The sequence below is a fragment of the Hylaeus volcanicus genome, chromosome 4, assembly GCF_026283585.1.
Source record: "Hylaeus volcanicus isolate JK05 chromosome 4, UHH_iyHylVolc1.0_haploid, whole genome shotgun sequence".
In the NCBI taxonomy this organism is placed as follows: domain Eukaryota; kingdom Metazoa; phylum Arthropoda; class Insecta; order Hymenoptera; family Colletidae; genus Hylaeus; species Hylaeus volcanicus.
Genome location: NC_071979.1, coordinates 2,179,318 through 2,194,346, shown reverse-complemented (window position 1 = coordinate 2,194,346; position 15,029 = coordinate 2,179,318). Strand labels below are relative to the sequence as shown.

General features: G+C 34.0%; 3 protein-coding genes across 6 annotated transcripts in view; 1 reads left to right on the top strand and 2 right to left on the bottom strand.

Annotated features, from left to right (window-relative positions):
- The window catches only part of LOC128875044 (regulatory-associated protein of mTOR), an 11,598-nt gene extending 5,310 nt beyond the window's left edge, over positions 1-6,288 (bottom strand). For 2 of the 3 annotated variants that reach the window (XM_054120353.1, XM_054120354.1), the window contains exons 1-18: positions 5,929-6,288; positions 5,714-5,816; positions 4,568-4,809; positions 4,348-4,494; positions 4,091-4,275; positions 3,953-4,012; positions 3,753-3,853; positions 3,544-3,677; positions 3,020-3,403; positions 2,850-2,924; positions 2,509-2,766; positions 2,283-2,426; positions 1,936-2,191; positions 1,800-1,841; positions 1,474-1,619; positions 620-717; positions 418-526; positions 181-344 (exon numbers count right to left, since the gene is read on the bottom strand). In XM_054120353.1, coding sequence (XP_053976328.1) covers positions 181-344; positions 418-526; positions 620-717; positions 1,474-1,619; positions 1,800-1,841; positions 1,936-2,191; positions 2,283-2,426; positions 2,509-2,766; positions 2,850-2,924; positions 3,020-3,403; positions 3,544-3,677; positions 3,753-3,853; positions 3,953-4,012; positions 4,091-4,275; positions 4,348-4,494; positions 4,568-4,809; positions 5,714-5,816; positions 5,929-6,087 — 2,807 coding nt within the window. In that variant the 5' untranslated portion in view covers positions 6,088-6,288. The remainder of the gene's footprint in view (positions 1-180; positions 345-417; positions 527-619; positions 718-1,473; positions 1,620-1,799; positions 1,842-1,935; positions 2,192-2,282; positions 2,427-2,508; positions 2,767-2,849; positions 2,925-3,019; positions 3,404-3,543; positions 3,678-3,752; positions 3,854-3,952; positions 4,013-4,090; positions 4,276-4,347; positions 4,495-4,567; positions 4,810-5,713; positions 5,817-5,928) is intronic. The other variant, XM_054120355.1, reaches the window with a different exon arrangement.
- A 2,150-nt stretch (positions 6,289-8,438) lies between these two features.
- LOC128875053 (uncharacterized) lies at positions 8,439-11,521 on the bottom strand. Of its 2 annotated transcripts, none has more exons than XM_054120365.1 (7): positions 11,326-11,521; positions 11,038-11,201; positions 10,448-10,601; positions 9,804-10,364; positions 9,438-9,728; positions 9,065-9,340; positions 8,439-8,755 (listed from the first exon to the last, which is right to left on the bottom strand). In XM_054120365.1, exons 1-6 carry the CDS (start codon positions 11,468-11,470, stop codon positions 9,069-9,071), a joined length of 1,587 nt encoding a protein of 528 aa, XP_053976340.1. In that variant the 5' UTR covers positions 11,471-11,521; the 3' UTR covers positions 8,439-8,755; positions 9,065-9,068. The 2 variants fall into 2 exon arrangements, with proteins under 2 accessions (XP_053976340.1, XP_053976339.1); XM_054120364.1 differs by having other exon boundaries at positions 9,105-9,340; positions 11,326-11,520.
- Positions 11,522-12,085: 564 nt separating this feature from the next.
- LOC128875054 (aldo-keto reductase family 1 member B1-like) lies at positions 12,086-13,862 on the top strand. Its single transcript, XM_054120367.1, has 5 exons — positions 12,086-12,588; positions 12,661-12,946; positions 13,021-13,421; positions 13,497-13,645; positions 13,728-13,862. The coding sequence occupies exons 1-5, from the start codon at positions 12,517-12,519 to the stop codon at positions 13,768-13,770; spliced, it is 951 nt and encodes a 316-aa protein (XP_053976342.1). The 5' UTR covers positions 12,086-12,516; the 3' UTR covers positions 13,771-13,862.
- Positions 13,863-15,029: the final 1,167 nt, after the last annotated feature.

Below are 15,029 nucleotides of genomic sequence, written 5' to 3'. Positions count from 1 at the left end.
TTAATGTTAAGTTTAAGGCTTCGATGTATGTAGATTAAGGATTATTAATTTTAAGTTTAGGACGTAAGATATGAGTATGGTGGTATGAGCGAGGGTGTAAATGATTTAGTGGATTGTAATCCAAGTCCATTTCATGGCTTAAAAGCTGGAATAAAAACTATATCTATTATCAGTACTTACCGCCATTCTCTTTCGTAATGAGCTCTACTTTCCATATCATTCATCGATTCAGTTTCGCTTTCTAAACTAACTGGCTGAGCAAATTGAGCGCAACTCCATTCAACGAATTGCGAAGTTGTTAATGGCGTTTTAATCCCAGCAACTTCATCTGCTTCCTCTGATATCTGCGATAAAATGACATCGAAGTGTTAAATAAAGAAAGGATATGTTCTATCGATATCAAGTTATCATTCTTACTGTGTTAGGAAGTGGTTTTCTTGAACGATTACTATGCGGTGGTACTCTCGAAGAACGTAATAAATCTGTTCCAGAACTTACTGTAGGCGGTGATTCTCCTTTGCTAGTGCTTTATTAGAGATATATATATACACACACTGTTTACGTACAAATTTTAAGAATCATGTAAAGTTAACTAAAAATTAACTAAAAATTAACTGACCTTAAGTAAGTGGTGCGATTCGAGGGAGATGGTGGAAGAGATAACGACGAAGATATTTTTGTTTCGATCCCTTCCTTAGGTACAGAGGATTCCTTAACCTATAATCAAAACATACCGTCACGATTTTACGGAAACTCTTAATATACAGTGGGTGTAGAAAGTATTCGTACACCGATCAATTTCTAAAGAGACTATGTAAAATTGTAATTTATTAACTTATTTGTTATAAACAATGACATTCTACATATTCTCGGAAATCTCTAAAATAGATAGAGTACACAAAAAAAAATAGCTATTTATGTAAGTTACGAAATTAACAAGAAAAAAACAATTAATCGATAGAAATATTGAAGCAATAAGTATTCGCACAACTGTTTAAGGTTTAAAACTTGATTAAAAAAAAAAAGAAATTTACATTAATTTATAAGTATATAATACTTCCTTCGTGGGATTAAATTAACTAAATGTATTAGTTATTCGAAGTGGATTTTATTCGATTCCTCTATTAAAGCCATTTTTAAAAGTACTTTACTGGAAATTTGATGCTTTCTAAATTCGTACGGAACAATAAACTAATGCGTTTACGTTACAAACTCTACTGTAAATGGTTCGTCATAAGAATTCTCATTCTTTATTTGCATGTTTTTGTTAATTTCACAAATTATATTAACTAGTAAATGTTGTTTGGACTATATTTATCTTAGAGACTTCCGAGAATATGTAAAATATCATTGATTATAAAAAAAGGAAGTTAAGAAACTACAATTTCACACAAAAGTTTTTTGAGAAATTGATCTGTGTACGAATACATTCTACATCCACTGTAAAACACATTACCAGAGTATCTTATTTACCTGATTTCGAATATGGTTGGTGACTTTCTGGGACATCGAAGCGACAGCTGGATGAGGATCATTATCGAGGCTACATAATCCATGCCACAGTTTCATATATACACTACCATAGGAAAGACTTGGCAGATTCCCAAGAGAACTGTGTCCTACGATCATTAAATCACAACTTGTTACATTTTTATTAAACGTCAATAGATATCTCAACTTTACAGTAATGTGCTTGTAGATAATAAATGTGAAATTAGCTAAAAATAAAAAGTTACAAAATCTAAAAATGAAGGATGAACTATGTACGAACATGCAATGGAATTTCCAATCATTATTACCAAGTGACTCGCAAGGTTTCCTCACGAACTCCCAATTATTTCCTGGCATATGAATGAAACAATATAAGGAATTGTTATCCAAAATCCGAAGGTAAATCTAGTAACTCTAGCTGGCGCGACATATTTTGTTACTTACCTAAACTACTAATAGACGACGACGACGACACTCTTTTAATGCGATCCTGGCCAAATCCATCCGTACTGTCTACGCTATAGGTATTATTAGGAGAAAGCATTTTTAATCTATCCCTAGAACTAATGCGTCTCAATCCACTAAATGGTGATAACGTTTCCACAACAAGATCTTTTCGACTGTTTTCTTCAGCCAAAGCCAAAGTTACGAAGGAATTTTCAAAGTGTAGAACCATCCATTGAAGCGCTACTACTAATTCCTGTAAAATAATTAATATTTCATTCGTATTCGAATAGTTTCATCTATAATTAAGTCGATATAGCATTACATTATATAACAGACTTACATACTTTTCTAACTAAAGGGCACATGTCGTGAGAGACTGTATTAATGAGTGTTATAGCAATAATTTGATCGATATTATTTGCATGTTCGCTTCGTGTTGTTACGCTATTTATAAATGTGCCCAAAGCATAAACACTAGCTGCTCGAACCTATGCAATTATATAATATATATTATTATCGTTTAATAGAAACGCCAATAAATTAAATAAATATATTACGCGTATCTTGTACCTCAGGAACTGAATCCTGTAACAACGTAAACAGTTTCTCATGAGCAATATCTCGAACTCCACACCATCTTGCTTTGTCATAATTATGCCAAAGTCTTGCCAGACATAAACACAGCCACTGACGTAATAAAGAGTTTGAATCCCCAAGTTGTTCCAAGCAGATCGAGACAAGGCTACCGTGATTAGCAGCTACTTGGCCTTGTCGATAATCATTCACGATACTGGCCAGAACAAATGCTGCTAACGTCCTGTATTCGCTCTGAAACATTGAATAAATGAAAGTCACATTAAAAAACTGGGAATTTTCAAAAACTTAGTCTGGAATATTAAATATAATAATACCGGCACAGTAGTATCCTGAAGAACAGATAAAAAGTACTTATGTCCTCCATCTCGCACGAGATCTGTTTGACAAGTCTGCAATCGAAATATGCAAAAGATTAGCGTAGTTAAACGAAAATGATGGAAAACAAGATCTTGAACACTTTTAAAGGCCTAGTATCGAAACTTACACTGTCAACTGCAAGTATTTTTGCCCAAATAAACACGAGTAATGGACGTAATTCCCTAGCATTACTTTGAAGTAGCTTTAGAACATATGGGAAAATGCCTACGCTAAGAGCCAAGTTTACAGCCCATGGACCAAGATCAAGAAAGCGTCCTAATAATTCCAATGCTCTTAGCCTATGGACTTGACTTAATAAAACTTGAAGTACTATCGGCAGTTGTTCTGGAGGATTACGGTTTTTCGAACCTAGAGTAAGCCATACTTGGAAGGCTGTAAGCTGCTCCTCGAAAAAAGGGGAATGGACAAACTGATCTTTATTTTCAAGAATAGATGGTAATTGCGCTAAACAGAGATCAAGTGCCAAGTCCCATGCTTGCCACATAGGGTGCTAAATTCATAAACAAACAAAAAAGTGAATACATTAATGACGACATATAATAATAATAATACGTATACATAATATAAAACATACATCTTGTAATTCCAAATTGTATCTTGCTCTTTTAAAAAAATATCTTTCATATTTACCTGATAAGTAGGAGGTAATTTTGGACAAGAAACTGGAGTACAATCGTATGACCGAAGTATTCTCTCGGCAAGTAAAAAATTTCTGAACAAACTAGCAACTAATAAATCTTGCCTGAATAATCTCTGGAATAAATCTAAAAAGTAATTATATTTATATAATCCATCATCTTTTGTTATATGTTAAAAATAGTTACATAACATTTGCTTACCTCTTGGAAACGTGTTCCATGCTATTGTGTCAGTGATCGCTGTAAATATCCAATTAAGTTCTCCTAACATTGTTCTTCTATCAGCCAATTGCCCAGGAATTCTGAAATTTATGTACCACAATGAATAATATATAAATGATTCGTTTTTTGCAAGATAATATTTAATGTACATTTATTATAAATATATATAATATTCTTACTTATCGATTAAGTCTAATGATATTTTTGGTACCAATTTCGATGTATTTTGCATTATAAACCTGCACAAAAGTAAAACAAAAGTTAATTTTATACAGAAAAATATATCACGTTCAGTGCTTCTTACTCTTTCATCTCACCATCGCAATGCAATTTTTATTGGAGTCGTAAGGCATGATGTGAATATATCTGCTGGTAAATCTGGATTCATAGGTAAAATCTGATTAGCCGCGCATGCTGCCAATTGAATACAATTTTTGTAAGATGGCACTGTGGTACCTGCAACTCCAGTTGCACGGTTCTGCTGAACCACCTGCTTTTCCATCTGCGAAACGTTTACATTACACCCATGCACGAGCTTTACTTTTAATCAAAACACAAGTCAGATTTTATATACCTCGTATTCCTTCTCGTGTTGTTCTGCAAATTGTTGAAAAGACTCTACAATTATACCTGCGTTAGAACAATCATATACGTAGATGCTAGGAGCACCCATCCATGTCTGTAAATCGTATACAGACAAAGGAATGTATTGCGTATATGTCTGTAATAATAATTCATCGTTAAGAATATCCTCATCGAACAAATGTTTAAGAATTGGTTTAAATTCAACTAACCCTATTAAATACCCATATTTCACCATTACTAGTCGGTTTAGGAACACCATGCCCGTTATAATGAAACAAAACTCTTTCCTCTTTCGCGTTTCGCCTTAAAGAAGTACACAACTTTTTAACTTCTTCAACCGTAGGATCTAAACTCTGTTTATAACGAGCTCTCGGTTGCCATCGTTCATATTGTTTTTGTAAATTCGAACCTATAGTTTCCAAAGCTTTTTGCGGGCTCACTGATAAAGGATCTGTAAAATCAAGAATACCGTTTTCTCAATTACGCAAATATTACAAAAATGTATTTTCATTTCTGGATAGATATTTGAGGTATTCGTTATGAAAGCGGTATAACTGCATTGTCTTTTCTTATGGAAGATGTAATAGGTTTGATAGGCGATGAAGCATAATTAATGTCCTTAAAATATGATGTGCAGGTGGTGTGTACGATAAATCAATTATATCTTTATGTTTTATATATTATTTATCTTAACAAGACTAATTTTATAAAATGCGTACAGCATAATTAATGCTCTTAAAATATGACGTGCAGGTGGTGTGTACGATAAATCAGTTATATCTTTATATTTTATATATTATTTATCTTAAAAAGACTAATTTTATAGAATGTGTACAGTTACGACTTCTTTACACCTGCACAGACTCTGCATACGGCACACTAAAATATTTTATATAGAATGCATACAGTTACAAAGACTAATTTTATATACTAAACATTTAATCAAAATATGCAAACTATATTATACATATTTGTTATTATACATATTATGCAAAATAAAAATTATACTTTGAAAATCCTTTGACGACGGGACAAATTTCTATCTAAATTCCACTTCTGTATTTTCTATACAAATATACATGAACATGAATAGTCACTGTATATTAAGAAGATACGGTATACAAGAAGTTTTATGTTTTCAGATAATGTGAAATAAAAGAAACAACAAAATAGAATAACAAAATAAAGTACACGTTATTTAAACTAGTGACAAAATTAGCGCCACCTGGCAGTTATCTACCGAGATAGCGTTCATTTGGAAACTGTTGTCATACACATGTATAACCTCAAAATTGCATTACATAATGACAATGGCAGCGGTAATTGCGAAGATGTAAATAAACCAGAATAAATACCAATCCAGCATTCGAGACGGGCACACGGTTGTGTTTTGACAATGTCCGGTGGATCGACACCAACGTTCAAACATAAAACTAAAGCCACGCTCACAGTTTTCATCTAAAAAAAATATATATATATATATACATATTAATTCAGAAAAGCATCGTATAGAACGAAATACGTAATTTTTCGAAATACGATCGCAAAGCAGAAGAAAAAACAAACAAACCCTTTCTTTCATTCTCCATGTCTGCGTAATACAATTCACACCCTCGATCGTCGCCGTGTGCCGAGGTTTGCAAAATGCAAGCTGCACTTTCCAATCGTCTTCCTCTGTCAATCTCGAATTCTCTTCCTCGTGGCATGGCTTCGAAGCAGTTACTGACATCGTAAACCCGTGACTTGAGAAAAAGTTTCTGCCGCGACCTTACGAAAGACACGCTTCACTTTCGAACGATTCCACACCGATATCACATAGACATTAATACGAGCTATCAATCGACGATATTCAATACCCGACAAATGCACAAATGTATTTTAACGGAGGACAGTTTCGTAAGTTTACTTCATCGGCCGCCATCTTACATCTCTCACGACATTACCAATAAACTATCACCAACGCGTGGATAAAGATCATTTGGTCGTAATAATATTATCCAGATGGCGCCACGAACTACCTGCATCGTACTTGTACAGGGTGTTCCAAAACTGTTGTAATAGCTTGAATGGGGTGGTTCGGGAGGTGATTTGAAACAACTTTTTTCTTAGCGAAAATATCGTTCGAGGCTTCATTAAGGAGATATTAACAGAAAACCTCGACCAATCAGAGCGCGAGTATGCTAGTGGAGCGGCCGCGGTAGCCTATGAGCGCAAACACCTAGCGCGCAGCCTACCAATCAGAGCGCGAGTATGGCAGTGGAGCGTAGGCTACGCGCACTCTGATTGGTCGGGGTAGCTTAAGGGTCGCACAGATTATTCTGACGTGACGTGACGTGACGTGACGTGGGAACACGTCAGGCTACGTGGGCCTACGTCAGACATGAGAAGTTGTCAAAAATAATGAATCCTTCGATAATTCTGAGTTTATGGCCCACGTCACGTCAGAGTAATGTGAACGTCGCCATGCAAAACCCTATGTTAGATTTTCATATCACGCGTCTTATGACGCGGGATCACGTCACGTCAGAGTAATCTGTGCGACCCTTTTTAGGCTACGCGCTGGGCGGCCGCCCTCTGATTGGTCGGAGTAGCGTAGGCTACGCGCTCTGATTGGTCAGTGTTTTCCGTTAATATCTCCTCAACGAAGCCTCTGACAACATTTTCGCTAAGGAAAAAGTTGTTTCAAATCACATCCCGAACCACCCCTTTCAAGCTGTTACAACAGTTTTGGAACACCCTGTATTTTTCAGGATAAGCAAGGCCGAAGTTGTCATTGATAAAAAGAATTTTATTTTGAACGAAATCAATTTTCGATCGAATCTCGGATATAATTATAAAGTTATCATCAGGGCCGGCGTTAGGGGAGGAAGGGGGGGCGCGGTCGGGCAACCGCCCAGGGCGCCAGATTTTTGGGGGCATCGCAGTCCGGTGTAGATTAGTAAAGCTACTATATATTGTAGTTCAACAATCTTTACAATCTAGCTACAGATTCATCGTTTGATATTATTACCTTGTCTTCTTTTCTTAAAAATTTTAAGCCTCTGAAGGGGCGCCACGCAGTGAGGGACATTCGTGGGATTTTTCCTGATCATGCGTATTGGAGCGAGTGTTGCAGTCCTCACTGCTGTATACACTTACTTAGAATTTAGGGTACCATTGGATCCCAGTAAGGAACAAAATATAATGTCCTCTTCTTTTCCTCGATGATTCCTGACGTGGACGGCTGCGGTCCATTATCCATTTTTTTCTAATTTTCCCTAATATTACACTCACGAACACTAACACTCTTGTACTTAATTTGTCCGTTAAAAACGCGGGAAAATTGCACAGGCCCCTTAAATGCACCTCCTCTGACGGTTTGGATACATGTAGCTGTGACGTCAGCTTACGCATGTGCAGAAAGGAATTCCTCGAAGGAAAAGTCCCACGAATGTCCATCACTGGCGCCACGATAATCTTACCCGGGGCGCCAATATTGCTAAAACCGGCCCTGGTTATCATTGATAAAAAGAATTCTCTTTCGAACGAAATAAATTTTCGATCGAATCTCTGTTATAATTACAAATAATCAGTATAAATAAACAACGGGAAACAGCAACGATACCTTTTTACAAGAACATGTTCGTTCGATTTTATTTGTTAAATACCATATAACGAATTACTGTACGACTAAATCTTTGAAATGTAATTTACATCGCAAAATGTTATTTTTGTAATTTTGTAATATGTTTTACTTATACAACTTATATAAAATATTTTTAAAGAATTTAATACTACGTATATATTTATGTAGGCGTATGCACAACGTGTGCGTACATATAGTAACATTGCTCCGCGTTCTATTACTCGGACGTTCGCGTAATTATCTGTTTTACCAAACTTTTCAAATTAACAGACTTATACGAATGCATATGGACACTTACTTTGTAATATAAGAATTAGATGATTCGTAACGACGATTTTGACAGTTTTGACACAAGTTTAAAATGTGCATCTTTTAAAAATTGCAGAATTAGAATTCTAAAAGAGAGCATTTAAATTGTCAAAATATCAAGGACGACATTAATGTTCCATTGCACATCATATTCACAGCCTATATATAAATATGTATATTTATGTATTCTATGTACAATCTTGACTTCATTCATAAAGCATTTAAAATAATCACACATTGAATTATACGATCATATTAATTCTCTAATTAAACTATTTGGTACCTAAAAATACTGTAGAATATAATTCAGCGAACCACCTTATAATTTTTGTTTATTTAATTCTTGATTCAATTTTTTTTTTGCATGTCCTATAGCTTGTAAAATATTAATTGAACAACTTCATTCCCTTTTTCACTCTGAAAATCACTGAAGAGCTTCAGGATTACTAAGATGCTTGTAACCCTGAAAAGTAATTGATAAAATATCAATAATTTTGTAAAATTATTAAAGTAAAAACAACTTAACAAAATGAGAAGCATGCTATTTACAACAGACATTTCTATAGATAAAATGCAAATAATGTCTAAATAGAAGAAAAGAAAAGTATGGGATCGTAAATCTAATAAGAAAAACAATATATGAGAAAGATATGAAGAGAGTTAGTGTATAAAAAAAATGCGTTAAAAACAGTAAGAATTAATAATGGGATATCTTGCAACATGCAATGAAAATTACAAATAGCGATCAAAGACTATGTTGCACAATCTGTACTTTGTTAGTGATTCATGCTGCCATAATAGGGCAGGCGTACACTTATCCGATTGCTTCCAGGTCTTATAGCGTTATTGAATGAACCTCGCAACCGTTCTGTAAATGTTTTATACTCCATCTCTGGATTATTCTGTCCAAAGTCGAAGTCTGCAACTTCTACTGTAAACCTTGCTCTGCTTTGTACATAATACGCAATACCAAAAACGATCAGCACTACAGCAGCAAGAGAACAAGAAACAGGTACAGCGATTACAGACAATTGAGGTTTTCTTAGCACTGTAAAATATATATATATGAAATTGTAACAAAGAAGAATCATTTTGATTTTATAATAAAATAAAGATATATTATTGGTATCTGTAGTAATATATACCTTTATAAATATTTATTGTCAGAGGATAGATGTGCTTGCTGACATCATTATTCATTATAATTAATATTGTGTATACACTGGGTTCCAAGAAAAAGTGAATAATGGAAAAATTACACGAATTCAGGTAAACTCCAGTGGCACATGTTTCGTTTCCAGTAACATTGTACTTTTCTTGATGAAATTGAAGGCACTTATAAAAAGGTCCCGAACCTTTACACGTTACATTGAGAGATAACATATCCCACGGTTGAATCCAATTTGTACCCTCTACAGTTATATTCATTATAGGTGCTACAATTATTAAAATATAAAATATTATAACTTTCATTAAACGTACAATATAAAATCATATGATGCATAACTCACCACGAACATTAATTTTTTTGGTGAAGTGTCCATAAGTTTTATTTGGATCTGCAGGGATTATCGAGGAATTGGAACAGATATAAGGTAAAGGACTATTCGTGTTGAAGATACTAGTATTTGATGTAGTATTAAGAGTTACAGGTGTAGATGTACTCGTTAAAACTGGTTTTATAGACACATTAGTATTAGGCGCTGTAGTAGTTCCCATCTCTTCTATAGTTATATTTGATATTGTAGCATTTATTGTAGTTGTGACCGATGGAACAGTAGTTGTAGGAGGTGGAACTGTTGTCGGAGGAATGTATGATGCAATTATTAAAGCTTCCACAACCTTCGATACGTCAGGAGTTGTGAAATTGTAAAGGAGATTCAAATCATTCGTTTGGCCATAAAATTGACAGTCTATGAACCAATAAGTAGATATTGCTGTAGCTTTCATCAAAGCATCCATATCTCCCTCGCGAACACGTATCGTCACATTTGCTTCGGATACAGAAGAAATGTATGTACTATCTGATGTCTTATTAGGTTGTATAATTTCAATATTACCATTTAGAAATTCTGTAAACATATGCTATGTTAAAATAGTATGTTACAGATAAAAAAAGATTAATATAGAATAGTCCAAGAGTCTCTCAACTTACGAGTAACATAAAATTTAGTGCGAACACTGGTAACTACGTTCCACCACAGAAAATACGCCTTGCTAACAAATACTTCAACTTCATATATTCCAACGCTATACTTTTCACGTGGATAACTTATACTCCAATATATCGTATCTAGTTTGCTTTCTACCTATAAATGAAAAAGAAACATATTAAAGTACTCTTTGAAAGTACAGAATATTTGTTCTTTCTACCGAATAATTTTAGAAAAAACTGTGGATAATTCAAAACACCTTAGAAGCATTTGGCATGAACATAAAAAAAGAAGAACAATAGTACAAAACATAATAATGGAAAATAAATGATAAATTAAATAACATATCGATGATACAATTGCTTGATATTAATGAAATGCCTTTTGGATTAATATGATATATTGTTCATTAATTTTAACAAATATAACTTCATAGTTTGTAAATATTATCAAATTATTCCTAAATCATTACATACGTTCAACATTACATTAAGAAAAAATTTGCATTACATAGATTATACCTGTATATGTATTATGATTTAATTTGACAAGATTCATTATTTCTGATCAAATGTAGAACAATGAAACTAACCTCATACTCGTGGGCAGGTAACGCATTATCTGACCATTTATATTTAAAAGGACCTGATGGTCTTTCACCGTTTTCTTCATAAATGTCAAGTTTAAATGTAATAGTTCCGCCTAATACCACAGGTCCATCATGGGACAATGTAACATTATACTCAGCAGAAGTAACTGTGAAACAAAATAATTAGTAAAATCCTTGAAAAAAAGAAAAAAAAAGAAACAAATTAAGGTTATAATAATATACGTAATTACAGGATTAGAAGAATATCGTATTGAATGTTTATAAATATACCTTGAAAAGTGAATACAGAGTAGCACATGAAACACAAAAAAAAATGCACTATTTGCATTTTGTACGCTGACGAAAAATCACATTTATTTTGACAAGTATCCACACACCATGAATTTGTTTTCAATCGATTTGTAATTAAATACATACACTAAGATGACACGATTTCGTGCCGCGCGAGAGGAAAGTCACCAGCATAGATTAATTTTAGAATGCTCTGTGTCACTAGCTTCGGCTAGTTTCTTTTGAGTATATACAGGGTGTCCCAAAAATGTTGTAACATCTTGAAAGGAGTGGTTCGGGAGGTGATTTGAAACAACTTTTTCCTTAGGGAAAATGTTGTCAGAGGCTTCGTGAGGAGATATTAGGAGATATGAGGAGAAAACATTGACCAATCAGAGTGCGTGTAGCCTACGCTCCACCGGCATACTCGCGCTCTGATTGGTCGGAGTTTTTCATTAATATCTCTTCAACGAAACCCCGCACAACATTTTCGCTGTGGAAAAAGTTGTTTCAAATCACCTCCCGAACCCAGAGATGGGCAAAACCCTAAACTTCGAATAAATCTGAAATTTACCGATATGTTTGTTTCGTTTCCTTCTTTGGAAAATTTTTAATAGAGGAAACGAGACAAACATATCAGCAAACTTCAGATTTATTTGAAGCCTAGAGTTTTGCCCATCACTGCCCGAACCACCCCTTTCAAGGTGTCATAACATTTTTGGGGCACCTTGTATAGACATGGATGGGGATTGCCAACACCGAAAGTGTGTCTAAAGTCTGTGTAAGAGAGAAAGATATATAATGATATTTGTCCAAAGTCTGTGTGAGAGAGAAACGTATAGAATGATATTTGTCCTCTCTGTGCATGCGTCAAATACATTGTGAATGACATGCTATCGGCTACATTGGCGGGCTGTGTTCCGTAAAGAGTTGTAAAGAGTATATACACTCATTATCCACACTAAATGTAACGTGTATTTTAGACAAATATGCGCATATTATTTTTTCGGATTCCAACTACCGTTTATCTCAGCGTTTATAAAAAGTTACAATAATCAAGAATGATGAGTAGCAAAATAAACAGATAACGCTTAACTATAAAAGATAATGGGCAGATATTACAGTGGTGACATCAGGTGACATATGCGTAGTAGCCGTGCTTAAGAATAGACGTTATATTTACAATAATTTATGATGACCCAAAAAACTGTGAAGTTCAATAATAGCAATACTTATCCCATGTTGGGACTAGGGACGTGGAAGGTATGTTAAAACATGTAGTTTTTATTCTGATTTCCGTTACATTAACAATTGCTTCTTTATTTTTCTATCTAGTCCAAACCTAACGAAGTGACACAAGCAGTAAAAGATGCTATCGATGTTGGATATCGTCACATTGATTGCGCCCATGCTTATGAAAATGAAGCAGAAGTTGGTGCAGCAATAGCTGCAAAAATAAAGGAAGGTGTTATAAAGCGTGAGGACATATTTGTGACTAGTAAACTGTGGAATACATATCATCGATCAGAGAGAGTTGAACCTGCTTTGAGAAAGACCTTGAGCAATCTTGGTCTCCAATATCTTGACCTTTATTTAGTACATTCACCAATGGCATTCAAAGGTCCTATTTTTATAATGATCAAAACTGTTAACTATGACTCCAATAGTTTAAAAAATGATGTATTATGTTTGCAGATGGTGACAAAATATTTCCAACAGATTCTGATGGTAATCTATTAATTGAGGATACAGATTATTTAGATACCTGGCATGCCATGGAAAGTCTTGTAGAAAAAAATCTTGTGAAGAACATAGGTGTGAGCAACTTCAATTCTCAGCAAATAGAGCGCGTGTTATCCAACTGTAAAATAAAGCCAGTGACAAATCAAGTTGAATGTCATCCATATTTAAATCAACAAAAATTGTCTGACTTTTGTAAAACCAAAGGGATCACGATCACCGCTTACAGTTCTTTTGGAGCTCCTGATAGACCTAATGCTGATAAAAACGAACCATTGATATTAGAAGACGCGAAAATTAAAAAAATTGCTGCCAAGTATAAAAAAAGTGCTGCTCAGATTATACTGCGACATCAAGTACAAGTTTTAAAGATATACGTTATATTTAATCAAATTGTTAAGACTCGTAATTTAATACAAATTTTGTAACAGATACAGTGGGGACATTTGGTGATCCCTAAGTCGGTAACAAAATCAAGGATACAGGAAAACTTTGACATCTTCGATTTCGAGATAAATGCCGAAGATATGAAGGCACTAAACGATTTAAATTGCAACAGAAGATATACATCTTCATTTGGGTATGTAATTAAAATAAATTATTTTAAAAAACAATGTAAAATAACGTCTGTTTCGATAATTTTCTATTGAATTTTGTTTCAGACCTAAACACCACAAATACTATCCGCTTCAGATAGAGTTCTAATACTGCGATATCCGCGCCATCCATACTCAATCTGCGGCTCCTACAATACTAATGTACAAAAGAAATAAAGAAATATATATTCTTTAATTTTACGAATTTTTCTATTGGTAATTTCTTTCGATCAGTTGCATTGACGCGAGCAAGGCGTGTCGCTGTCTTCGCAGCCGCATGAACAACATTCACAGAATTCATCATCGCTATTCCTATCTCTTGCTCGACCATTCCGGCTGATTTTTTGTTTTTAAAGCATCGATATAATAATTCCTTCGTCGCGAGTTCGAGTCCCGTTGAAACACTCTTACACTATTATTTTTTTTCACTTTCTTTTAAAAATACATTCGTTAAATGTGACTTATTTATCACTAATGTTCGGATATATTTTTTAAAACAATTTCCATTTTAAATGTATGATGTACATGAACTTGAGTGATAATTTTCGAAAAAACAGTGGAAACAAAAATTTTAAGCACCATGTACATCGAATGAATGCTTTAGATTCACGACTACAAAATTGTTTATTTAATTCTACTGGGAATACTGCTTGATTTACGTTAACGAAATGTAATCGATTTTCTGATAGCTATGGTGCGTACCAACTATATATATGTAGAATAGAGATAAATATATTGAAATTCATTATAGAAATAGAAACAAGTACAGCAATGTCTCGAAATAAGCAACTCGATCGGGACAGACGAGTTGCTTATTTCGAAACAGGTATGCTATTTGGCTTTTGCATCGTTCAGGATCGTTTCCAATCACTCGATCACCGTCGAATTTCAAAAATTAAAATCCAAGAAAATTATATTTCTGTTAAGCGATTCAGACGTGAAAAGGTAATAGACAAACAGAATTACTTTCGCATTTATGATATTAGTATGGATTTGAAGTTATTCAAACGACTACAGTTTCCTGTGCGTCTTGCTTTCGCGATGATCATTTTGGCTTTTTAAGAATGGGCCTTCGTTTCCGAGATATTTTGGTTTAAAGTTTTTTATGTGTTCTTAATAGACGTATAATAAAAGTATCTAGTAAGGATCATTGAATTCATTGGTAGAGTATCAGGTTGTAACATTGCTGGCCCGGGTTTAAATCCAGATTGATGTTTGTTTTCTCTTTTTTCAATTTTGTATCATAGAAATATACTTTTTATATATTATGTACTATATTTTGCATATTATATATTATCTTACGCATATTTTAAGGTTGAAATTAATTTTTAACGTACTTGCTGTGAGTAAGTAAGTATTTACAACGAT